The sequence below is a fragment of the Aquarana catesbeiana genome, linkage group LG09 (assembly GCF_042186555.1).
Source record: "Aquarana catesbeiana isolate 2022-GZ linkage group LG09, ASM4218655v1, whole genome shotgun sequence".
NCBI classification, from domain to species: domain Eukaryota; kingdom Metazoa; phylum Chordata; class Amphibia; order Anura; family Ranidae; genus Aquarana; species Aquarana catesbeiana.
The window spans coordinates 60,782,630-60,810,359 of NC_133332.1; the positions used below are offsets into that span (position 1 = coordinate 60,782,630).

The following is a 27,730-nucleotide window of genomic DNA, read 5'->3' on the forward strand; positions in this document are numbered from 1 at the left end:
GCCCATATTCGAGGTAAACTTATAGGGCTAGGGACCAGGAAAAAGAGAGAACGCATATACCAACAATCTTAGCTAATTCGGGACATAAGTGCTCTCGAGCAGCAACATAAAGCTAGTCAGTCCCAGGCAGTGTTTCACACTCTAACAATGAAGAGAGTGGAACTGAAAGCCCTCTTTCATATGGAGCAGAAGCGATTTCATGAGTGAGGTAACAAACCAGGACGATTATTGGCGCGTTCATTACTGCAAAAAAAAGCCGCCTCCTTCATAGATAAAATTAAGACCTCGTCTGCTACCCTACTACATGACACACTGGGTATAGCCAAAGAATTCCAAGTGTTTTATTAATGCTTATATCATGTTCAACACACTGTGGCAGATCAAGACACTAGGACAACCCTTATCCATGACTAGCACAAGCCAACTTACCCAAACTCTCACCCGACACCTTAGCTACCCTAGAGGGAGAGTTCACCACCTCAGAGCTGCGCATTGCATTGAAAGCTATGGCCAATGGCAAGGCACCTGGGCCAGATGGCTTTACAGCTACATATTACAGATCTTTTGCAGATGTCCTACTGCCCCACCTTGCCTCCTACGCAAATGCGATCTCTGCGGGGGAGATCCGCCGACCCAAAACCTCCACACACACATTACTGTGATCCCCAAGCCTGGCAAGGACCCTAGTAACTGTGGGAGTTATCGCCCCATTTCTTTATTGAATATTAATGCTAAGCTATATGCCAAGGTCAATGCAAATAGACTCCTCCCCTTAATCCCTCGTTGGGTCTCCAGAGACCAAACGGGATTTATCCCAGGCAGAGAGACACGTGATAACTCCCTCCGCACCTTATCCCTAATGGCCTATGCGCGAGGATCTTCCCAGCCCACCCTTCTGTTATCAACAGACGCAGAAAAGGTGTTTGATAGGGTGGACTGGGAATACCTCATGGCAGCACTATCTCATTTAGGAATTGGCTCCTCCCTCCTATCCCATATATCAGCTTTATATAACTTCCCTACGGCCCAAATATGTATAAATGGCACCTTAAGTGATCCCATTACACTCTTTAATGGCACCCGTCAAGGCTGTCCCCTCTCGCCCATTTTATTTGCCTTATCATTAGAGCCTTTCCTATTGTTGGTCAGACATAATCCCTGTATTCATGGAGTTAGCATAGGAGGTCTAGAACACAAGTATGCTGCTTATACAGATGACATTTTGTTTTATATACAGCAACCCCTGATTTCCTTTCCTAACCTCATGTCAGCATTCTCAAAGTTTAGTGCCATCTCCAATTTTAAAATGAATATGACCAAATCTGAAATCTTAAATGTCTCGGTAGCAGGGGAGACCGCAGCTCAACTAAAAAAGTCCTTTCCCTTTAGTTGGCAAAAAAATAAGATGAAATACCTAGGTATATACCTCACCCCTAACCCGGCATCCTTATTTCGCACCAACTTCCTGCCTCTCTTCAATGCAATCAGATTGGATCTGCAAAAATGGTCTCAAATAACACACTCTTGGTTGGGGACGATCAGTGTTGTGAAGATGAACGTACTGCTCAGGCTGCTGTTCATCCTCCAGATGATACCGCATGTTATCCCTGCAGGTTTCTTTAGGATGATCAGATCAATGATAGGCAAATATGTATGGAACAGAGGACAACCCAGGGTGTACGACTACACCCTTGGATCACTGGAGATACAGCCAATTGGCAGCTTTTGTTCATTCTCTCCTGAAACCTCTCTGGACCACCTCAGATTTAACATCTATAGAATCTGCCTTTTATGAGGATCAACCAGTTGAGAAACCCATCTCCTATTTCTATGAGGCTTTACAGACGCTAACCATCACAGGAAACCCTACTTTCCTAACCAACTGGGAGAAAGATCTTCATAAGGAGATATCAGAGGTCCAGAAGTCCACTAACCTCCTCCACGACCTCCAAAACGGCGAAAGTAAATTATAAACTGCCGACGAGATGGCACTATACCCCAGTGGTGCTACACAAGACATTTTCACAAACATCACCTTTATGTTGGTGGAGATGTGCGAACAAGCTACACATGCGCACATTTGGTGGTATTGCCCACTTATCCACCCATACTGGTTGGCTATTTTGCATTGGGCAAAAGAGATTCAAGGTTCTGAGATCTCCAATGACCCATGGGTTATATTACTCCATTGTACAGGTTTATCAGTAGGAGCATATATGAAATCTATAACACCACACTTGCTTAATGCAGCAAAGGCACTCATTCCTCGTTATTGGAAACAACCGACCATACCCTCATTACGCCAATGGCTAATGGAAGTAGATCACACATATTACATGGAAGATCTCACTTATTCAGGAATAAGTCTGATTTGGTGAAGAAAATATGGTCCTGCTGGTTTGCCTTCTAATTATACATCCGCATATATGGATATTATGTCTCAAAATAAGTAAATGATGTGATATATGTCGACTATACTATTTCAAAGGGACTGGACCGAGGCAGACACCCCTCCCCCTCCTCTTCCTCCCACACCTGCCCTTATCTCTCTCCCCCCTTTTCTTCTTCTTTCTCCTCTTACTTTTTATTATGTGGATTTCGCAAATGTTCTATGTTTAAGTGAGGGCCCTCACAGAGAATTTTATGGTGTCTATGCCCCATGCCAGCTGACAACTTCAGTGTTTTGGACAATCGAGTTAGCAGCTTACGACAACACCGAACATTGTTATTGGTCATATATAGAGTTTCTGATTCTATAGCACGATACTGGATATGTACAATAGTCACCTCTCTTCAATTGTCGGCTGTGTCATTTTAAGGCCCAATAGTAGTTATGTTTCCTCGTATATGCTTTGTATACTTTGTTTTTTCAATAAAAACTTATAAAAAAAAAAAAAGAATCAAACAAACCAGGAATAGTCTTTATATATATCCTGGGAGATATTGTGGATAAATATTACTGTAACAGTTTAACCACTTCCCTACCCACGTATAGACATATGACGTCCACAGATGGGATCTCCCATCCTGGGTGGACGTTATATGACGGCCTCGGGTTCCCGGCCGTCTAGGGGGCGCGCGCGCCCGCCGTGTTGCTCGGGACCCAGTGCGTGTGCCCGGCAGCCGCGATGTCCTCCGGGCACCCGCGATTGCCCGTTAACCGGGCCGGACCGTGGATCTGTGTGTGTAAACACACAGATCCATGTCCTGTCAGGTGAGAGGAGAGCGATCTGTGTTCCCAGTACAGCGGAACACTGATCGGTCTCCTCCCCTTGTACGTCCCCGCCCCCTACAGTTAGAAGCATTCCCTAGGAAACACATTTAACCCCTTGTGTCCCCCTAGTGGTTAACCCCTTCACTGCCTGTCACATTTACACAGTAATCAATGCAATTTTATAGCATTGATCTCTGTATATATGTGAATGGTCCCAAAAATGTGTCAAAAGTGTCCGATGTGTCCGCCATAATGTCGCAGTCACCAAAAAAATCGCGATCGCCGCTATTACTAGTAAAAAAAAATAAATAAATATTTTTTTTTTAAAAATGCCATAAATCTATCCCGTATTTTGTAGACGCTATAACTTTTGCGCAAACCAATCAATATACGCTTATTGCGATTTTTTACCAAAAATATGTAGAAAAATACGTATCGGCCGAAACTGAGGAAAAAAATCATTTTTTTTTTTAAAAATTGGGATATTTATTATAGCAAAAAGTAAAAAATATTGTGTTTTTTTCAAAATTGTCGCTCTTCTTTTGTTTTATAGCGCAAAAAATAAAAACCGCACAGGTGATCAAATACCACCAAAAGAAAGCTCTATTTGTGGGAAAAAAAGGACGTCAATTTTGTTTGGGTACAGCGTTGAACGACCGCGCAATTGTCGTTTAAAGTGTGACAGCGCTGAAAACTAAAAATTGGTCTGGGAAGGAAGGGGGTGAAAATGCCCTGTATTGAACCGGGTAAATAATCCAAGCCACATTTTCTCAGTCACCCTGTGTACCTAATGGACACAGGGTGACTTAAACATAGGGGGTGCATGGGGAGCTGAAACATGGGTTTCCCAGCCTCCAAGGGATTCTGGGTTCCACGGGCCCTCCCATCACAGCGTTCATCTATGATGCGCCAGCGATATCGGAGCAAAGATTTGATATAAGTGTAAAATACACACACAGATTGGAACGGAATTGATTGGTCTCATCAATCATAGACTTAGTACAAACATGGTCTAGCGGAGTGGCAGGTGATAGCTTTTAAAAAGCATACCTGCAAAAACATATAATTTATTGATATTGCTATATATAGGGAACCAGTTAGTAGGATGTTTTTAGAATACATTGTTTATTACATATATATTGCTTTTCATATTGTTTTTACAAATTAAATACATTATTATGATGCATAGGAATCATTTAGATTATTGCATAGTGTTCAACCACGATGCGCCAGCGTTATCAGAGCAAAGATTCGATTTAAGCCCACATACACACACAGATTGAAATGAGATTGATTGGTCTCATCAATCATAGACATAGCACAAACATGGTCTATGGGAGAGGCAGGTGATAGCAGTTACATAGCAGACCTGCAAAAGCAAAAAATCAACTGGGTGGAGCGGATGTAGTATAAAGAGGAGATAGCGTCTTGTCCGACTTTAGAAATCCCCCTGATGAGTCACGAGACCCTGTGATGTAACGCTTAGGGGAGAGGCAGATTTGTTTGGCAAGACGCTTTTGCATCTTTCACAGAGAGGCACAAAGTATCTGCAGCATTGTGGTTTTATATGATATACACTGTATACAGTTGGTGCACTGGAGCATCTTTTAAATGTGAGTTTAATGCACATTTTTTAATAAATTGCATATTGTTTAAAACAATATAAGCACTATTTGGAGCTCTTTCTCTGTCATATATTTCCAGTCATAATGGAGGTACATCAATGGAGCAATGAGGAGGAAAGCATGATCTGTTAGTCCGGGGTGACTAAAAAGCTTTATTTTACTAAAGTGTGAGGTCACACTCTGTGAGGTGAGCGCATTTCTTATGGGGGAGCACTGAGGTGAATGGATACAAAGCAAGGATTTTTGAGGATTTGTGAAGACTCAACAAGTTAAAACTTTTTTCTAACATTATTTATTAATTTACTATTTAATTGCATTTAAGCACGGGATTTATATTGTTATGAGAAGAAATATACATGAATGTATTATATTATTGTTTATTCACATGTTATTATGATGGCACTCTTATTTGCACAGGAGAATTGATATACTAAGTGGTTGGATACATTTATTAACAACAGCGCAGCATTATTTGTTTTGTTTTATTTGTACATTTATATTGGGAGTGTTACTTGCTGCTTCCATATATTACACAGATTGTATTCTAGTTGCTCGCAAGATTACCTATTATACACATATATACAGTGCCTTGAAAAAGTATTCATACCCCTTGAAATTTTCCACATTTTGTTATGTTACAAACAAAAATTTAAATGTATTTTATTGGGATTTTATGTCATAGACCAACACAAAGGGGCACATAATTGTGAAGTGGAAGGAAAATGATAAATGGTTTTCAATATTTTTTACAAATACATATCTGAAAAGTGTGGCATGCATTTGTATTCAGCCCCCCTGAGTCAATACTTTGTAGAACCATCACTTGCTTCAATTACAGCTGCAAGTTTTTTTGGGGATGTCTCTACCAGCTTTGCACATCTAGAGAGTGACATTTTTGTCCATTCTTCATTGCAAAATAGCTCAAGCTCTGTCAGATTGGATGGAGAGCATCTGTGAACAGCAATTTTCAAGTCTTGCCACAGATTCTCAATTAGATTTAGGTCTGGACTTTGACTGGGCCATTCTAACACATAAATATGCTTTGATCTAAACCATTCCATTGTAGCTCTGGCTGTATGTTTAGGGTCGTTGTCCTACTGGAATGTGAACCTCCGCCCCAGTCTCAAGTCTTTTGCAGACTCTAATGCCGCGTACACACGAGCAGAATTTCCGACAGAAAGAGTCTGATGGGAGCTTTTCATCATATATTCCGATCGTGTGTATGCCCCATCGGACTTTTCCTGACGAAAATTCAGACGGACTTAGATATAGAACATGTTTTAAATTTTTCCGACGGAACTAATTACTGTGAGTAAAACCGCTCGTCTGTATGCTGTTCCGACGTACCAAAAATGACGCATGCTCTGAAACAAATACGAGACGGAAGCTATTGGCTACTGGCTATTGAACTTCCTTTTTCTAGTCCCGTCATATGTGTTGTACGTCACCTCGTTCTGGACGGTCGGACTTTGGTGTGACCGTGTGTATGCAAGACAGCTTGAGCGGAATTCCATCGGAACTCCGTCGGAAAAACCATCAGAGTTTATTCCGACGGCAAAACCGGTCGTGTGTACGGGGTATAACAGGTTTTTGTCTAAGATTGCTCTGTATTTGGCTCCATCCATCTTCCCACCAACTCTGACCAGCTTCCCTGTCCCTGCTGAAGAAAAGCATATATTATTTTATAACCTAACCCTGCTTTAAACTTCTCCACAACTTTATCCCTGACCTGTCTGGTGTGTTCATTGGCCTTCATGATGCTGTTTGTTCACGAAGGTTCTCTAACAAACCTCTGAGGGCTTCAAAGAACAGCTGTATTTATACTGAGAGCAAATTACACACAGGTGGACTCTATTTACTAATTGGGTGACTTCTGAAGGCAGTTGGATTTTAGTTAGGGTTATCAGAGTACAGGGGGCTAAATACAAATGCACACCACACTTTTCAAAAATGTATTTATAAAACAATTTGGAAAACCATTTATAATTTTCCTTCCACTTCACAAGTATGTGCTACTTTGTGTTGGTCTATCATATAAAATCCCAATAAAACACATTTATGTTTTTGGTTATAACATGACAAAATGTGGAAAATTTCAAAGGGGTATGAATACTTTTTCAGGGCACTGTACATCGCAAAGAAGAGGAGCCTGTACAACTGTGCAAGACTAAAACTAAGGCTGAAATTCAGCTTTAAAGCACAGAAGAAATAGTTCTTTGAAATGATTTAGTAATATACATTGTTAACTAATATGGCTTTCCATAATGTTTGCCTATGTTTATCAGAAATAGCTGACATACTAATTGCCTCTGTGAAATTCTATTCCAACTAGGTACTGTAACTGAGTTAGCTGATAAGAATACTTATTATTTTATTATCATTATTATAAAGGGTTTATATAGCGCCAACAGTCCTAAATTCATTATTAGCCCTGAGCCGTTTCCACAGGCAACAGGGAACGATCTCCAGTGTGGCCGAGTGACGTACAAAAAGTCTCGCCTCCGAGACCCGGCTCTTATGATGGACGTCCCACTAGTCCAATGCAGAGGCCGCGGAATGTGTGATGTCCATCATAGGTGCTGCCGGATTCAGGAGGAGGTGGGAATGACACTGCGGCCGTGCTGGGCACTGGGAGATCCCCGCTTGCTCTGTGTAAATGGGTGGGCAGTGGAGTGGCTCTCCTATCCTGGCTCTCTCTCCCTGGTGCGTGCAACCTGCTGTCTCGGAGTGGTCATGAATGAGATAGGCTACACTACACAGGTAAGGCTGAGCTGCAGGAGTGTCAAGAGGTCACCTGTCACGGGGGGGGGGGTCAATGTATGTGTCAGGGGGATCAGTGTAGGTGTTAGGGGGGTCATCAGTGTAGGTGTCAGGGGGGTCAGTGTGTGTGTCAGGGGGTCAGTACATGTGTCAGGGGGGTCAGTGCATGTGTCAGGGGGGTCAGTGTATGTGTCAGGGGGGGTCAGTGTAGGTGTCAGTGTATGTGTCAGGGGGTCAATGTAGGTGTCAGGGAGGTCAATGTAGGTGTCAGGGGGGTCAATGTAGGTGTCAGGTGGGTCTATGTATGTGTCAGGGGGGTCAATGTATGTGTCAGGGGGGTCAATGTATGCATCAGGGGGATCAATGTAGGTGTCAGGGGGGTCAATGTAGGTGTCAGGGGGATCAATGTATGTATGAGGGAGATCAATGTAGGTGTCGGAGGGGTCAATATAGGTGTCAGGGGGGGTCAATGTATGTGTCAAGGGGGTCAATGTAGGTGTCAGGGGGGTCAATGTAGGTGTCAGGAGGGTCAATGTATGTGTCAGGTGGATCAATGCATGTGTCAGGGGCATCAATGTATGTGTCAGGAGGATCAATGTAGATGTCAGGAGGATTAATGTATGTGTCAGGGGATCAATGTATGTGTCAGGGGATCAATGTATGTGTCAGGGGATCAATTTATGTGCCAGGGGGGTCAATTTATGTGTCAGGGTGATCAATGTATGTGTCAGGAGGATTAATGTAGATGTCAGGAGGATCAATGTATGTGTCAGGGGATCAATGTAGGTGTCAGGGGGGTCAATGTAGGTGTCAGGGGGGTCAATGTAGGTGTCAGGGGATCAATGTATGTGTCAGGGGGGTCAATGTAGGTGTCAGGGGGGTCAATGTATGTGTCAGGAGGATCAATGTAGATGTCAGGAGGATCAATGTAGGTGTCAGAGGGATCAATGTAGGTGTCAGGGGGTCAGTGTAGGCGTCTGGTAGGTCAGTGTAGGGGGCAGGTAGGTCAGTGTAATGGTCAGGTAGGTCAGTTTATTCATTGATGGGCACTGGTGAGCCAGGCAGCAACCAGCAAGTGAGCCTAACCCCCCCTGCCAAACAGTCAATCTCCCGTACCCAGCCGTCGCTGCCATCGCCGCTGGGCTTGGACTTCGGGCTGAAGCCCCTGGTCTTTTTCACACCTAGCAATGCCCCTGGCTGTGGGGATGAGCTGATGGAGGAAGTAAAGCAGTGTATTAGTTAGAAGCAGGATAGGCTTCTTTAAAGAGAAGGGTTTTCAGGGATCGTCTAAAGATGGATAGATTAGGGGACAGTCGGACAGATTGGGGTAGGGAGTTCCAAAGGATGGGAGAAGCTCTGGAGAAATCCTGGAGGCGAGCATGGGAGGAGGTGACAAGGGAGCTAGAGAGCAGGAGGTCTTGGGAGGACTGAAGAGAGTGGCTTGGTTGGTATTTTGGGACTATGTTAGTGATGTAGCTGGGAGCAGAGTTATGGATGACTTTGTAAATTATTGTTTGAAATTCTTTGAATTTTATTCGTTGGGTGAGTGGAAGCCAGTGGAGGGATTGGCAGAGAGGGGTGGAGGACACTGAATGGTTGGTAAGGTGGATGAGTCTTGCAGCTGCATTCATTATGGACTGAAGGGGGGATAGTCTATGTAAAGGTAATCCAATGAGGAGGGAGTTGCAGAAGTCGAGGCGAGAGATACTTAATTCAAAAGGTCTCCACTTGCTGACCAGGGCTTTTCTGGAACTTTTTGTTTACAAGTTTAAAATATTAATAGCATTTTTTGCTTGAAAATTACTTAGAACCTCCAAACATTATATATTTTTTTTAACAGAGACCCTAGAGCAGTGGTTCTCAACCTGGGGGTCGGGACCCCCTCGGGGGTCAAATAACGATTTGCCAGGGGTCACCGAATCCTGGGCTATTCCTGAAGCCTACGCTGCTCTCCCAGCCTTTTCGCGGCCACCCAGCAGGGCTGTCCCTGGAGCCTGTGACTGCCTAGTTGGGCTGTTCCTGGAGCCCGCGGCCGCCCACTCAGCCTCTTCGCAGCCGCCCATTCAGTTCAGGGCATGGCTGGGGGACAGAGACTAGCAGTTAGCAGATTGGTGAGGAATGTGAAGTGGGAGGGGCTGGAGGGAGACCCCATCTCCTGATTTCGGCATAGGTGTCACTGCTACGAGACACCACAAAGTCGGAGACAGTGAGTAACACTACCTGTGATTATAATTGCCATTAAAAGTCCCCACTACAGTTCTCAGATCAGTAGATGACCTTAATCTAGAGCACCTAAGTTGGCTGATCAGAACTCCCCCCAGCACTGCCACTCATCCCAACTCCCCATCAGCACTGCCACTCATCCAGTTCCCCCCACCAAGGAGTAAGAGAAGGAATAAAAATACAGAATACATGGAAGGGAGAGGAAAAGAAGGGGAGGAACAAAGAAAAAGGGAGAGAAAGAATAAGAGAACAAGAAAGACCGCTAGAGAGAGGGATGGGGGGGGGGACAAGAAATTAGCATAGAGAGAGATAAAAGGAAAGTGGTATAGTGGTATATTCCAACGTACCATAATGGGTTTTAATACTGTACGAGTAGAAGGTACTCAGGGAGAGCTAAATGTCTATGGATTAGGGGTGCAAATTACTTGTCTTGCCTTGGGTGCTGACAACCCATGGTACGAAAATAATTTTACTGTTAGGGGTCCCCACAACTTGGGAAATTTTATCAAGGGGTCACGGCACTAGTGGGGTTGAGAACCACCTAGTGGGGTTCCTTCACCTAGTACAAAGATGCATTGTTTAATCCCACTGATACCAGGATAGTTTCTACTCCAATGTCCACAGTCCGGCCTCCATAATGTCTGGAGGACAGCCCTTTTTTGAAAGCTTGGAGACCCCTGATCTAAACTATTCATATTTTAACACTATTTCCAAATATCCCTATTAATAAGCTGTTGTGCCAGTATAATCTAATATGCTAGAGAATAATCTAGAGAATAAAATGGCAATTGTTGCAATATTTTATGTCACACTGTATTTGTGCAGCGGTCTTTCAAATGCAATTGTTTTGGAAAAAATACACATTTTGAATTAAAAAAAAAAACAAAACACTAAAGTTAGCCCAATTTTTTTGTATAATGTGAAAGATAATATTATGCCGTGTAAATAGATACCTAACATGTCATGCTTTAAAATTGTGCATGCAAGGTCTAGCACTAGAATTATTGCTCTTGCTCTAATGATTGCAGCGATACCTCACACTTACGTATGCGTTCGCTTCTGCACACGAGCATGGAGGGATGGGTTTTTTTTTTTTTTAAAGTTCTTATTTATTTTACTTTATTTTTTTATTTTTACACTGTACCTTTGTTTATTTATTTTTTATCACTTTTATTCCTATAACGAGGAATGTAAACATCCCTTGTAATAGAAAAAAGCATGACGGTCCTCTTTATTGAGAGATCTGAGGTCAAAAAGACCCCAGATCTCTCATTTACCTTTTAAAAGCAAACAAGCAAACAAAAAAAAGTAATACATTTTGTCTTTAAGAAGAAAAAACCCTGTCGCTCTGGTCCTCCAAGGGCATAGAGTCGAGTGGGGGCCATCTTGCCCTCACTCGCCTTCTTGCCTATCCATATGACGACTCTGCTAAAAGAAAAAATGACCAGAAAGCGGCGGGTGGGGTGGTGCACTTCTCTCGCCACCCCTAATTGTGATCCAATGGCAAATCCGCCACTGGGATCACTTTAAGCAGATGTTGAATTGCCCACAGAAAAAAGATGATACCAGGGTTATGGCAGCTAGCTGCTGGCATAACCCGAGTATTAAACCTCAAAGTAATGACAAATATATATTGTGGGTGGTCGGCAAGTGCTTAAAACTATACAGCCTAAACTACTCACATCATATAAGGGGCATAACTGAGGTTCCTTCATTATAAATGAGTTCTTACTGTGTACTGCAAGAATTTCAGAGGCAGCTGTCAACCACTAGAAGCCCAAAAATTACAAGGATGCCCATATTTTAGCCCCATGCATGTTCAGACTTTTTTTATAACACATCTCATACCAGGAGATATAATCCAGGTAGTCATTAGCATATTAGATTATACTGGCACAACAGCTTATTAATAGGGATATTTGGAAATAGTGTTAAAATATGAATAGTTTAGATCAGGGGTCTCCAAGCTTTCAAAAAAGGGCTGTCCTCCAGACATTATGGAGGCCGGACTGTGGACATTGGAGTAGAAACTATCCTGGTATCAGTGGGATTAAACAATGCATCTTTGTACTAGGTGAAGGAATAATGTCCCATCACTGGCATCAGTGGGAGAAATAGTGCCCCATCATTGGCATCAGTGGGAGAAATAGTGTCCCATCATTGGTGTCAGTGGGAGGAATAGTGCCCCATCATTGGTGTCAGTGGGAGGAAAAGTGCCCGGCCATTGCGATCAGTGGGAGGGATAGTGCCCCATCATTGGTGTCAGTGGGAGAAATAGTGCCCTATTGTTAGTGTTAGTGGGAGACATAGTGCCCCATCATTGGTGACAGTGGGAGTAATAGTGCCCCATTGTTGGGGTCAGTGGGAGAATTACTGCTCCTTAGTTGGTGTCAGTGGGATTAATAGTGCCCTATTGTTGGTGTCAGTTTGAGGAATAGTGCCCCATCATTGGTGTCAGTGAGAGGAATAGTGCCCCATCATTGGTGTCAGTGGGAGGAATAGTGCCCCATCATTGGTGTCAGTGGGAGGAAGAGTGCCCGGCCATTGCGATCAGTGGGAGGAATAGTGCCCCATCATTGGTGTCAGTGGGAGAAATAGTGCCCCATTGTTAGTGTCAGTGGGAGACATAGTGCCCCATCATTGCTGTCAGTGGGAGGAATAATGCCTCATCATTGGTGACAGTGGGAGTTATTAGTGCCCATTGTTGGGGTCAGTGGGAGAATTACTGCTCCTTCGTTGGTGTCAGTGGGATTAATAGTGCCCCATTGTTGGTGTCAGTTTGAGGAATAGTGCCCCATCATTGGTGTCAGTGGGAGGAATAGTGCCCTGCCATTGTGATCAATGGGAGGAATATTGCCCCATTGTTGGAGTTAGTGGAAGGAATAGTTTCTTGTATCAGTGGAAGGAAAAGTACCCCAAAGGCCAAATAAAGGCAAGCAAAGGGCCACATCCGGCCCCTGGGCCACAGTCAGGAGTCTAGGTTTAGATAATAGCTTAGGTAATTTCATGTAAAAGAGGGTTTGGAGTCACCATTGTGAAATTTCAGCATTATTTCCACCTGCCTTTGATCTTCATAAATCTGTCCCTCAGACATTGAACTTCCTCTTGGATTCTCTCCTCCACACTCCTCTTCCCCATCCCAAAATTTCTCAGTGTTGTCAGGGAAAAGCGGCGCATTGTCTTCCATCTCTCTCCATTGCTTAAAATGACCCCTAAAAAATTTGAAACATTTTATACATATTGCTCTTGAAGGCCCCTAAAATTCAAACATTTTAAACAATGACCTATTGACTCCCACTGCATTGCATGAATCTCAGCAGGGACACTATCAGCATGTATGATGTGTGTTCTCACAGTCTTTGTGTGGGTTTATACTTACAGTATGAAAAAATACTGATCGTTTAAAGGATTTGTTTTTCTTTTTAGAATTAACACCCTACATCCTCCCCCACCTCCCCAGTCCCCGCAGTACTTACCTTCATGAGTGATGAGCTGTCAGTGCCCATGCAGCCAGTGTAGTGGTCTGGGGATTGGAGATCCCCACTTTTCTCTCACTTCTATCTGCAGGGCTTCCGGGATGAATCAGAGTGATTTTCTGTGCTGGCAGTGACCAATCAGAATTCTTCTGACCCATCCCAGAAGCCCTGCAGAAGGAAGGAGGCGAGGAGCAGGGATTTCAAATCCCCAAACCGCTACACCAGCTGCCTGGCCGTGAAATCTCAACACCTACAGAGTTAGGTACAGCAGGACAGAGGTGGGGTTGGGGAGGATGTAGGGTGTTGGTTCAAAAATATTATATAAAGGGCACCAACCTTCAAAATAGTTTTACCAGCCGTCCCTTTAAATGTATTAAACCACTAAACTAATTTAAAATTATAAAGTTAGGCGCTACTACTATACTTGGTGCTTACAAACCTAAAGAAATGTGATAAACTTGTTGTGACACTATAAAAAAAAATTACAAAATGTACAGTATAGCAAACTTCTATCAGTGTCAGACAGTACTTAGCAGAGTCTGGAAAAACTTTTACTGTAGCCTTGCCATAAAGGACCTCTCGTAAATCCTGTCTGGTAACAAAATACACACTGTATATATACATACAGCATCTCACAAAAGTGAGTACACCCCTCACATTTTTGTAAATATTTTATTATATCTTTTCATGTGACAACACTGAAGAAATTACACTTTGCTACAATGTAAAGTAGTGAGTGTACAGCTTCTATAACAGTGTACATTTGCTGTCCCCTCAAAATAACTCAACACACAGCCATTAATGTATAAACTGCTGGCAACAAAAGTGAGCACATCCCTAAGTGAAAATGTCCAAATTGGGCCCAAAATGTCAATATTTTGTGTGGCCACCATTATTTTCCTGCACTGCCTCAACCCTCTTGGGCATGGAGTTCACCAGAGCTTCACAGGTTGCCACTGTAGTCCTCTTCCATGTCTCCATGAAGACATCATGGAGCTGGTGGATGATAGAGACCTTGCACTCCTCCACCTTCCATTTGAGGATGCCCCCATAAATGCTCAATAGGGTTTAGGCCTGCAAACATGCTTGGCAAGTCCATCACCTTTACCCTCCGCTTCTTTTGCAAGGTAGTGGTCGTCTTGGAGGTGTGTTTGGGGTCATTATCATGTTGGAATACTGCCCTGCAGCCCAGTCTCTGAAGGGAGGGGATCCTGCTCTGCTTCAGTATGTCACAGTACATGTTGGCATTCATGGTTTCCTCAATGAACTGTAGCTGCCCAGTGCCGGCAGCACTCATGTAGCTCCAGACCATGACACTCCCACCACCATGCTTGACTGTAGGTAAGACACACTTGTCTTTGTACTCCTCACCTAGTTACCGCCACACATGTTTGACACCATCTGAACCAAATAAGTTTATCTTGGTCTCATTACACCACAGGACATGGTTCCAGTAATCCATGTCCTTAGTCTGCTTGTCTTCAGCAAACTGTTTGCGGGCTTTCTTGTGCATCATCTTTAGAAGAGGCTTCCTTCTGGGACAACAGCCCAATTTGATGCAGTGTGTGGCGTATGGTCTAAGCACTGACAGGCTGACCCCCCACCCCTTCAACCTCTGCAGAAATGCTCACAGCACTCATACATCTATTTCCCAGAGACAACCTTTGGATATGACGCTGAGCACGTGCACTCAACTTCTTTGGTCAACCATGGCAAGGCCTTTTCTGAGTGGAACCTGTCCTGTTAAACCTCTGTATGATCTTGGCCACCATGCTGCAGCTCAGTTTCTGGGTCTTGGCAATCTTCTTATAGCCTAGGCCATCTTTATGTAGAGCAACAATTCTCTTTTCAGATCCTCAGAGACTCTTTACCATGAGGTGCCATGTTGAATTTTCAATGACCAGTATGAGAGAGTAAGAGCGATGACACCAAATGTAACACACCCGGTCCCCATTCACACCAGAGACCCTGTAACACTAACGAGTCACATGACACCAGGGAGGGAAAATGGCTAATTGGGCCCAATTTGGACATTTTTACTTAGGGGTGTACTCACTTTTGTTGTCAGCAGTTTAGACATTAATGGCTGTGTGTTGAGTTATTTTGAGGGGACAGCAAATTTACACTGTTATACAAGCGGTACACCCACTACTTTACATTGTAGCAAGGTGTAATTTCTTCAGTGTTGTCACATGAAAAGATATAATAAAATATTTTCAAAAATGTGAGGGGTGTACTTACTTTTGTGAGATACTGTATATTTAAAAACACAATAGAGACCACTACTAAATGAGTGTCTTCAGCACTTTATGAATTGAACTTTAAGTGCTTTTCACTGTTCTGTTTTGTCTGTTTTGTCATGTATTTTCTGTGAATATTTTCTTCCATTTTTATGTCCTTCATTAAAACTAGGGATGGGCCAAACACCCCCCTGTTCAGTTCACATCAGAACATGCGAACAGGCAAAAAATTTGTTCGAACACGCGAACACCGTTAAAGTCTATAGGACGCGAACATGAATAGTCAAAAGTGCTAATTTTAAAGGCTTATATGCAAGTTATTGTCATAAAAAGTGTTTGAGGACCCGGGTCCTGCCCCAGGCAACATGTATCAATGCAAAAATTTTTTTAAAAACTGCCGTTTTTTCAGAAGCAGTGTTTTAATAATGCTTAAAGTGAAACAATAAAAGTGAAATATTCCTTTAAATTGTACCTGGGGGGTTGTCTATAGTATGCCTGGGGGGGTGTCTATAGTATGCCTGTAAAGTAGTGCATGTTTCCCGTGTTTACAACAGTCCGAGAGCAAAATGACATTTCTAAAAGAAAAAAAAAGTCATTTAAAAGTACTCTCGGCTATTAATGAATTGTCGGGTCTCTGCAATATACATAAAAGTCATTGAAAAAAACTGCCTGGGATTCCCCCACAGTGCATTACCGGGCCCTTTGGGTCTGGTATGAATATTAGGGGGAACCCCGAACCAAAGCTTAAAAAAAAATGCGTGGGGGCCCCCCCAAATTCCATACCAGGCCCTTCAGGCCTGGTATGAATATTAAGGGGAACCCTGTGCCAAAATTTTTTAAAAAATGGCGTAATGACCCTTATCCAAGCACGCAACCTGGCATACCGTAGGAAAAGAGGGGGGACGAGAGAGCGCCCCCCCCTCCTGAACCGTACCTGGCCACATGCCCTCAGCATGGGGAGGATGTCCCCATGTTGATGGGGACAAGGGCCTCATCCCCACAACCCTTGCCCAGTGGTTGTGGGGGTCTGCGGGCGGGGGGCTTATCGGAATCTGAAAGCCCCCTTTAACAAGGGGACCCCAGATCCCGCCCCACCCTGTGTGAATTGGTAATGTGGTACAAATGTACCCCTACCATTTCACAAAAAAAGTGTCAAAAATGTTAAAAAAGACAATAGCCGGTTTTTGACAATTCCTTTATTAATGTCTTGTTCTTCCCCCGCTTCTTCCTCTGCTTCTTCCTCTGCTTCTTCCTGCAGTCCTCTTCCTTTTCCTCAGTGTTCTCGTCCGGCATCTTCCTCCACGGCTTCTTCTTCCCCGCTTTGTCCTCCGAACAATCTGCCTCAATGGGAGGTTCCCGCTGTGTGATGGTTCTGGTGACAGTTCTTATATAACTGAGGGTGGGCCACCCGGTGACCCCGCCCCCCTCTGACGCACGGGGAATTCCCTATGGCTTTCCCCGTGGTGTCAGAGGGGTCGGGTCACCTGTTTACGTATTTTGCTGTGGTATTGTTCTAAACACGGGAAAACTTTGTCACTTTACAGGTATACTATAGACACCCCCCAGGTACGAAATTTAAAGGAATATTTCATTTTTATTGTTCCACTTTAAGCATTATTAAATTCACTGCCATAGATTTTAACTGTTCGTTTATTGGGCATAGGCCTGTAGGTGTATATAATATTTGATGAGTTAGAGGTTTTCTAGCTTTGATCTCTGCCTTCCCAATAGAATAATGAAGATGCCCTAAACTAAACTTACAAGGCCCAAACTTGCCTCTTTATTGTTGTAAGTTATGATAGTCTGTTGAGGACCGTCCATTTATGGGTACACCTTGGGGCAAAAACAATCTTCTCCTAATAAAGCTCTTTAAACTCATTGGAAAATTCATGGGTACTTTGTCATATCTTTGTGGGGATGGTCATATATGAGGACCATTTTTGGGTCCTACGCTGCTGAACTTCTGATAATGATGTGGATGTTGTCTTTCAGATGGACAATTGGTGGTTGTTGGGGAGGTGCACTTAAAACAAACAGTTACATGATCAAGTGATTTATTATTAACCATTATTAGCTGGGAAAATAATATACAACCAAGACCCACCTTAATAATCTGGCTTGGGATAAGGTGGATTCACACTGACTCGTGGTGGCTAGCAAAATCGGCACCAGTAAATGAGAATCCAGCTTTCCTCAAGCCAGTTTATTACAGTGTGTTTAGTTTGGATCTAAACACAAGATTCTGCCTAAGCCCTGAAGAAATGGGAGACCACATCTCAACAAACTTTATCTATCTAACTACATTCCTAAAAAAGAGTTTTAGCAAATCACTTGATTATGTAGCTGTTTGTAATAGACACTTACTACACAACCACTTTTAATCATTGCTTCAACCCATTAGGTTCCTGCATAACTGAGAACAGGAAGATGGCCCTCTGCCTGTCATTTTCAGGAATATATTTGTTTCATAAATGGGCAGAGTAAGTCATTTTGGTCCACCAGTATTTGTGTTTTGGTGTCTGATCCTATTACCCCTTCTTCTCCCAAAATAACAACGTAAGTGGTTTGCCAGAAAAGAAAAAATGATTCCAATAGGTGATGATTTCAAACTTACTTCAACTTGTCAATCTGCTGACTAGCCAAGATGAAAAAATAGGAAGTTTGGGTTCCTCATGTGTGCTTCTATGTTAAATGTATACATTTGAATAAAGTGTGCCTTTGATAGCTTTAATCTGATATTTGAGTTACAGTAATTACAGTTTTAATGACTGTCCTTAAATTAATTCTAAATGATTGCAGCTGCAAGTTTATCAACAAGGCACATATAAACAAGTTAGTCTATAGTGAAAACATACAGTATAATACCAATGTGGGATATATATTTTGTTTTTAGGATCTTACCAAAGTTTTTAAAGAATAATTCTGATAGACCCGTATCTCCTCTGTCACTGAATGCATCACTGCGATCAACCAGAGCCTCCTTCACAGCATCATAGCCAATCAGCACGATCGCTCGAAATTTGGATATGTAGAGTGTATACACAGGTCCATACTTTTCACTTAGCTGTTGATAGAGATTTTTTTTTTAAAAGAGTTGTACAAGTTAAAGAAAAGGTGTGACTGTGTGGGTATGGCCTAATGTGCTTCTATGTAATGTAGCTCTCATCCCCACAAGGGCTGCTAGATTTGTTCCAGGTTCTTCTAAATAAGTGCAATGACAGCCAGGCACACAGCAACAGTCACTCCACTGGCTCAATAAACAGTATAGGGGTTGCCTTTTACATGTGTTGCTGTTTAACTTAGATAGGACATGGGAGCTGTGGGATACTCCATGGACACTAAGCAGTAGATTGAGAACATTCTTCACTTCCACACTATTTCTCAGAGTGGCTCCCCCAGCAGTAGCCCAGAAATTGGACAGTACCATGACACCTTCAGCAGTGACCCAGGCCACACAAAAACTAGTATTAGTGGGTTAGACATATCAACAGTCACTATGATCTCTTTGTTCGAGTTTATACTCACAATGCCCCTGGATACTTGGGTGCCTGCCTCCAGTATCAGGCAGGCAACTCCTCATTGAACCTTCTAGACCAGACCCCCAGTCCTTTTCAGAGGATTTAGCAAAATAGCCCCCCTAGCTCTGCCACACGTTGGGACCTCAATTATAGCAGGTAAAACCTGCTGCTGGGCTGCTCAGAAGGGCCCTACAGGCTGGGAACTTCTCCTCATGGACAAGAACAGGGCAGCTCCAGGCTTTCGACTTTTTATTCACAATCCCAGCCACCATCTGGTCACACTTCCCAAGGATTGGCTGAGCCAACATAAATATTCAGCTGCTGATTTACTTCATCCAGCCCACTGCATTCTAGAATCTTCCAGAAGGCAGGGGGAGGCAATCAAACCTGCAGTCAGATATATATATATATATATATATATATATATATATATATATATATATAGCACTAACTCACGGTGGAGCTGCTGATTTAAAGCGGGCTGTTACCGTCACCTTTTTTACCTGTAGTTTCACCAATACCAGACTTAGAGTCCACGTTGAGCATATCATCTGACAATGTAGGCACCAGTCACTTTAGTACATTTCCAATGCTTTAATGGGAGATAACTGGAAGAAGTAGCAGGAAAGAGGTAGAAGAAGAGTTGCAGGGAAGTTCAAATACCTTTTCTCGGTGTAGCACTAAGGAATTGAAATCTCAGGGATGAATGTATCTTCGGTTCAGGATTAAATCTTTGCCCGCCCGGATAGGTCTCTCTCACTAACCTAGCAGCCGGAACGCAGCACAAACAAAAAGTCTCTGCCACAGACTTGAGTGGAACAAAACTGTACAATCCTCTGCCACAGGATGTAGTAGTTTTCGATGAACAGCAAACACAGTACCAGAACCTTTAAGCCGACCCAGCAGTACTTCTGCGGTAGATTAGATTAAGACACGTCCTCCAATCGAGTCACCAGGCCCTTCTTAAGACCAGCCTTATGCATGGTCCCTTCCAAGATGGGTCCTCCCCTGGATCTTCTCAATTGTCCGGCTTCTTCCCGCAGGACAGACAGCACAGGACCATCCCAGCAGTAGTAGGCCCCAGACAGGCTTCTGGGCCCACTTGCACGGCTACAGCAACGCAACCCTCCAGCCCAGAGGGCCAGGAGGTAGAACTGACTAGCACATACCTTTAGGTCAGGAGGGCTACGAGGTAAAGACTCAAGAAACATGGCGTCTGTGCCATAAATACTCTCTCCCAGAATGCAATACAGAGGACCACCTCTGCCGAGTTGTCTCCGGGAAAGAAGAGCACTCATATACTTCAGCTTGTTGCTTTCCAACACCAACCTATGGTGACAACGACACCCACAGCACAATGTGGAATTGCACGCAACACAGTCAAACTGGAACAGAGGCTAATCTAACAATAGATTGAATCTGAACTATCTACAGAACAGATGACCCACTAAATTTACATATAATTGGTAGATTGAAAAATCTACCAGCGCTACATACTCCCCCCACTACAATAGATGTTGTCCTCAACGTCTGCCAAAATATAACTCTCAAGCCTGAGAGCAGGTATTTGAACTTAAAAACTTGGATGAGGAAGGAGAAAGGCAGTAAGAAATGTTACAGTTTCAAACATTTATACAACAACATATCATTTCAGCAAAAAGAAGTCACATTAGTCATGTCACAAACCCCTCCTATCTACCTAGCTGAAAAGCCTAACAGCTTGATAGGAGATCTACTTGTACTTGTTCCTGAAAGAAGCAAAGTTAAACACACACAAAAATGTACGGCAGCATCACTAAACAATTTAGGAGCAAAGCCTCATTCCCCAGAGAATGACACTTTCTTCCCAACATATTTTCCTTCTAATGAAACTGAAATAAAAGTAACTTGTAAAGTCCATCCCTATCTCTGGGCAAAAATCCAGCTAGCAAAAAGTCTTTGGATATAGAAGTGCTGAGGTGAATAAAGTCTCTTGACCACGGAGTTCTCTAAACCCTGACACTATCTGGCTATATACCCCAAAGTTCTTTTTCTTTTAGCAGAACAGAAGACAACAGTCTCTTTGCATAATCACCAATAAAACCGGGAAACTGGTAATGTCAGTTTCTTCCCTTGCTTATCCACAGTGGTGATAAAGTAAACAATGTCATCTTTTCCGGGTCTGCAAATGACCACCTTGTCAGCATAGATGTGCCGACCATAATTCCAATGCAGCAAACATCCATTGAAACGTTCATCCATAGCAGCAGAATATCCAGCTCTCCGGAAAGGTTTTTGAGAGGTGCAGGTTTTTGAGAGGACTGGAGGTATAGTAGGGTTGGAGATCCCAAATGAGGAGCAAGGAGAAGTCAGCCTTTTTCTATGATGTGGGTCTTTCAAGTGCTGTTGCCAACAGACTGCATGGTAGGTCGTCATATGTCTGGTCAAGCATGTGGTGCCCAAGGGGCTGCTGTTCTGGCCATGCTTGATCTGCTTCAGACATAGGTTGCAAACAGCAATGGTGCGATCTGCTGCTCACGTGTTGAAAAAAGCCCACACCCAGGACCACACCAAGGAACTTTTGCAAGTCAGCCAGAAGTAAGCAGCGCTCTGCACCTGCGGAGCTCTGTGGTGTGATGCAATAGGGTGGCTGCCCTTAAACTGCCCCCTAGAGGACATCCTGCCTAAATTGGAGTTGTGCCTCCTCCTCCTCACTTTCCTCCTCTCTTCTCTCAGGCACCCAAGTACAGTCAGTGACCTCATCATCCCCTTCCTCCTCCTCACTGGAAAAAATTAGCAGTATGCTGCAGCTGGGGGAACATGACAGCTAGTTTCTTGTCCTTCTGTGGCATCCCCTCTCTCTAAACTCACATTACTCCCTTCCTCAACCTGTGAACCAACATCGGAGCCTTCAAATTGCTGCGCATCCTCCAGCAGAATGTAACCGTCACTGTGGTCGAATAATTCTGGGGACTCCTCCGTGCATGATGGTGGGGCTACGGAAGGAGTGACTGTGAACAAGGAGCCGGTGGAATAGGCCACTTTGGCAGCTGCGTTGGAAGGCAAACTACTCTGACCTGGGTGACAGACAATGAGGAGGATGAGGACGGCTTTGTTATCCACTCCACCAACATGTTGTGGCTCAATAACATGGCTAGCAGCAGAAAAAAAGGACAAGTGTGCCCCACGGCCACCTGCAGAGGATGCACCATGTCCATGACCACCACTGTTGACCGTAGACACAGAGGCTGCTTGCCCACTTTTAGTGGCGTGTGAGCATCTGCCTTTCCTTGGTGGCCTCCTGGACATGATGTATTTGTTGTTATGCAACACCACACTACACTGTATTATATATTGTGTACACCGCCTGAAGTGTATTAGAAACTATATACCAGCGAATGCACTGTATATATAGGCTACACTGAATGCAGAGTATATATTATATATATATATATATATATATATATATATATATATATATAAATACACAGCCTGAAGTGTATTAGAAATTGCACACACTGTATTAGATACTGTGTACACCGGCTGCACTGTATTAGATACTGTGTACACAACCAGATTTGTAATAGAAACTGCATACACTGTATTACATACTGTGTACACCGCCTGCACTGTATTAGAAACTGTACAATGGCTACACTGTATTGTTTACTGTGTACACCACCAGAAGTGTATTAGAAACTGTACACACTGTATTAGATACGGTGTACACCGCCTGCACTGTATTAGAAACTGTACAACAGCTCAGTCAGTCGGAAAGATTTGAAACATGTTCTATTTCTAGGTCCGTCAGAATTTTTGAAAGAAAAGGTCCAATGAAGCCCACACACAGTCCGGTCATGTGTACGCGGCATAAGGGGGATACTTTGTGGCATTTGCATAGTAATGGCTTTCTTCTGGTGACTCGACCACGCAGCCCATCTTTCTTCAGGTGCCTCCCTTATTGTACATCTTGGAACAGCCACACCACATGTTTTCAGAGTCCTGTATTTCACCTGAAGTATATATATATACTAGACTGACTGTATATATATATATATATATATATATATATATCAAATACACTGCCACTAACTGAATAACCTGCCTGCTTAATCTAACTCAAGCCATTTCTCTGTCCACGCCAACAAAACTACACACGGCCATTATGTAATTAGCCTTATATAGTGTGGGGCATGAACTTAGTCCCCCTGAGCAATGATTGGCCAAAGGCACCCTGCCTTTGGCCAATTATAGCTCTTTCAGCAGAGGGAGCTGGGATTGGCCAAAGCATGCAGGTCAGGTGCATGCTTTGGCCAATCATCATACAGCAGTGCATTATGGGGCATTTCACGGCGCTCAAATTTCCCACGAACGCCCCATAATGTTCGCTATTCTGCGAACAGGTGAACACCCGATGTTCGAGTCGAACATTTTATCATGTTACAACCAAATACGTAAATGTATTTGATTGAGATTTTGTGTGATAGACCAACACAAAGTGGCACATAATTGTGAAGTGGAAGGAAAATGATAAATAGTTTCCAAAATGTTTTACATGTAAATGTGTGAAAAGTGTGGCGTGCATTTGTATTCAGCCCCCTTTACTCTGATACCCCTAACTAAAATCTAGTGGAACCAATTGCCTTCAAAAACACCTAACTAGTAAATAGAGTCCACCTGTGTGTAATTTAACCACTTGCCGACCAGCTGCCATCATTATACTGCGGCAGGTCGGCTCTTCTGCGCAAACCGCCATAGGTGTACGTCTGTCTTTGCATAGGAGCGGGTCTCTGCGGGTCTGGCGGACTCGATATCCCCTGGCGACCTCCGATCGCGGTGTCCAGAGGCAGAATGGGGAACTGCCTATGTAAACAAGGCAATTTCCCCTTCTGCCAGATGACATGTCAGAGATCTTCTGTTCCCAGTAAACAGGAACAGCGATCTCTGTCATGTCCCTAGTAGCCCATCCCCCCACAGTTAGAACACACCCAGGGAACACACTTAACCCCTTGGTCGCCCCCTAGTATTAACCCCTTCCCTGCCAGTGTCATTTTTACATTAATCAGTGCATGTTTATAGCACTGATCAATGTAATAAAGTCACTGGTCCCCAAAAAGTGTCATTTGGGGTCAGATTTGTCTGCCGCAATGTCACAGTCCCGCTAAAAATCCCAGATCGCCTCCATTACCAGTAAAAATCATAAAAAATAAATAAAAGTCCCTAAATCTATCCCATAGTTTGTAGACGCAATAACTTTTGCGCAAACCAATCAATATACACCTATTATGATTTTTTTTTTTACCAAAAATATGTAGAAGAATATATATCGGCTTTAACTGATGAATATATTATTTATTTTTTTATTTTGGATATGTATTATAGCAGAAAGTAAAAAAAAAATATTTTCTTTTCAAAATTGTCGGTCTTTTTTTGTTTATAGCTCAAAAAATAAAAACTGCAGAGGTGATCAAATACCACCAAAAGAAAAACTCTATTTGTGGGAAAAAAGGATGTCAATTTTGTTTGGGTACAACCTCACACAATTGTCAGTTAAAGCAACGCAGTGCCGTATTGCAAAATATGGCCTGGTCAAGAGGGCAAATCCTTCCGGGGCTGAAGTGGTTAATCTCAGTATAAATACAACTGTTCTGTGAAGCCCTCAGAGGTTTGTTAGAGAACCTTAGTGAACAAACAGCATTATGAAGGCCCTGGAACACACCAGACAGGACAGGGATAAAGTTGTGGAGAAGTTAAAGCAAGGTTAGGTTATAAAAAAATATTCCAAGCTTTGAACACCTCACAGAGCACTGTTCAATCCATCATCCAGAAATGGAAAGAGTATGGCACAACTGCAAAGCTACCAAGACATGGCAGTTGACAGGGCTGTCTTTAAGGCAGGGCAAAAGGGGCAGCTGCCCTAGACCCTGTCATTGATGTGGGGCCCAAAGCAGCTGCCTCATACTTGCCAACTATCCTGGTTTAAATTCTCTTGTCCCTTGAAATTTTAGTCCTGTGCTGTGTCCTGATATCTCAGTGTGAAGTGCTGCTACTAATGCTGCCCAGCTCTGCCCTATTGTTGTGTATGGATGACTCACCTGCAGACCCTGTGTTTACATGTAAATAACCGGCATTCATATGTAAATAGCGGATGCATTCATATGTAAATAGCAGCTTCCAGCAGCATTGATATGTAATTAAAGGTGGCATTCTTATGCATATCATGCCCCCCTGAGGTCATATCCTCCATCACCTATACTGAATGCTGCCCACTGGGGAGGGGCATGCTTTAAAGTCCTGCCTGCAACGGTGGTCATTAAGCCTACCATCAGCCTGTTCTGCAAAGGTAAGCGATTTGGTGGTGGTGGGGGGGGTAGTGGGGGGTGTGCAGAGGTAGGCATAGAAGGAAATACAGTTTGGGATGCACAGGTGAGCAAGGAGGGGATGTATAGAGGTAAGGATGGTGGGTGCACAGATTAGAAGAGGAGTGTAAGAGAACTGTTAGAATGCGCCCGGCGCGCACACAGGCGCATGTGCACACTCACGGGAAACGGCAGATTCCCACACGCACCAATGCGCATGTGCGTGCACATCGCATTGCATGCACGTGCAGGAGCGCACCCTTAGCCACAATTGGCGCCAGACGGCCTATTTAAAGGATGCCCTGACTTCTGAAAAGTGCTGACTGGTCTTCAGCGGTGTCCTGATATTCTGAACCCTGTTAAACCTGGCTTGATTCCTGTTGCTGAACTTTGGCTTTCCTCTACCCTGCTTTTGGACTCTGATTACTGGTTCCTGACCTTGGCTTCCCATCTGACCTTGCTTCTGCTTATGCCTTGTTACCCCGCTGCCCACCTGTTACTGAACCCGGCTATCCTTGTGACCTTGCTCCTGTCTCCTGCTTGGCTCAACACTGTCTCCGAGTGCCTGTGCTGGCTGTCCATCTTCTCATCTTCCCTGGGTCCAGCTCCTTACCGGATGTTCTGCCTGCACCTCCAAGCCTGCAACTCCACTTATAAGTTCTGCACGCAACACTTACAGGCACTCGTGTTCCTCCTGACCCTAGCCACTATCAGTTCCATCTCCAGTGGGGCTTGGGTTGAAGATACAAGAGAGGCTAACCTCATCATTTCAGACTCCTACCAGCTACATGACAAGGAGGCAGGTAGAGTTAAAGGGGGAAGGGTTGGGGGGGCGCATGCACGAGGCTCGACATGGAGGACGCATTCCATTAGAGCTCCGCACTCCCTGCTGCACTCACGGGACTCGATAGAGCATCCGAGCCACTCTTCAATCCCACAATACCAGGGATCACCTCCTGCAACACCTGCACCTCACAAGGGATGGTTCTGATGGGCCACCACAGCAGAAACAAGCCTAAACTGATCAAAGAGGCCCTGGCCTGCGCCTCCTCTAAAATGGTGGTGAAGGCCCTTGCTAAGCAGCACGCTACATCTCAGGCCAGAGCGAGACATGCTGACAGTGCTGAGGATGATGAGACGGATCCTATCTTCATTGGCTCACCTACTCTGCCGCAATCAGGTATGACTCAATCAGATTTTCTAAAACACATGGAGACAATGCTGCAGAGAGCCTTAAAAAACCAAATCAGACTAAATCACAAACAGACTGTGAGAGAATGAGAGATAAGAGAGCTGGGCCAATGCACAGCAGACCTGGAAACCAGAGTAGATGATATAGAGCTTACTATTCAGGAACAAGCCCAGGAGCAGGCAGCACTCCGTGAAGAAAATGCCACACTTCTCTCACGTTTGGAGGATGCTGAGAACTGCTCCCACAGATCCAATCTGCTGCTCCGAGGCATCCCTGAAATGGTTGATGACCTTCAGTCATTCACCACGGCCCTTTTTCAGGAACTTTCCTACTCTATACCTATCGAACATTTAGAATTTGATAGAATTCACATGACACTCACTCGCCGCCAAGCAGAGGGCCCACCACGGGACATAATCATCAAACTACACTTTTTCTGCACAAAGGAGCAGCTGCTCACTGCTGCCCCTAACAAAGACTCCCTTCTGTTTCAAAGTCTGGAATCTCTTCATCTGACAACCCCCAGCTCAACAATCCAAGACTTTGCTACCTCGCACATCAGCTCGCTCTACCACCCATCCATATACAACCACGCCAAAGCGTAATCAGCCGGGCCCTTCCTCGATTCGAAAAGGAACCCCATCCCGCCAACCAGACCTCTTTGACCCGAAATCGCACACATCTCGCTGAACACGTTAATGACTGTTAATTCCTTTCCTCAAGGCTGAATGTGAACTCTTGGTCATACAAACAGAAAATTCCTAATGCACAACATGTGCAGGTCACTTCTTAACCAAGACCTTGGAGTCTGCACCGAAGTAGGTACTCTCACCATTGTGGGATATAACCTACGCAGAACTCTCCCACCCTTAATTGGGTTGCACAGGTTCGGATTCTTTTCTTTTGTTTTTGTTTTTTCAGCCCACTGTCATTTTTTATGTTAAAATGGTTAACACTGGATTTTTATACTTTATCTTAATATTTTGATGGTTACAGGTTGATAGCACACTATTTTTCTTTTCTTTTTTCACATTAATGCTCACAATATTGCTTGAACGGTTATTATTGTGATGCTCAACTTTAGAAATGCTAATTCTTTTTTGTGATTTGTGATACAACAGTATTAAATGCTCCTCTTCTCCCT

General features: G+C 43.8%; 1 protein-coding gene across 1 annotated transcript in view; it reads right to left on the bottom strand.

Annotated features, from left to right (window-relative positions):
• The window catches only part of LOC141107713 (cytochrome P450 2H2-like), a 113,555-nt gene that overhangs the window by 72,290 nt on the left and 13,535 nt on the right, over window positions 1-27,730 (bottom strand). The window contains exons 3-4 of the mRNA XM_073598633.1: window positions 18,440-18,602; window positions 12,885-13,034 (exon numbers count right to left, since the gene is read on the bottom strand). Of these exons, the coding sequence (XP_073454734.1) occupies window positions 12,885-13,034; window positions 18,440-18,602 (313 nt within the window). The remainder of the gene's footprint in view (window positions 1-12,884; window positions 13,035-18,439; window positions 18,603-27,730) is intronic.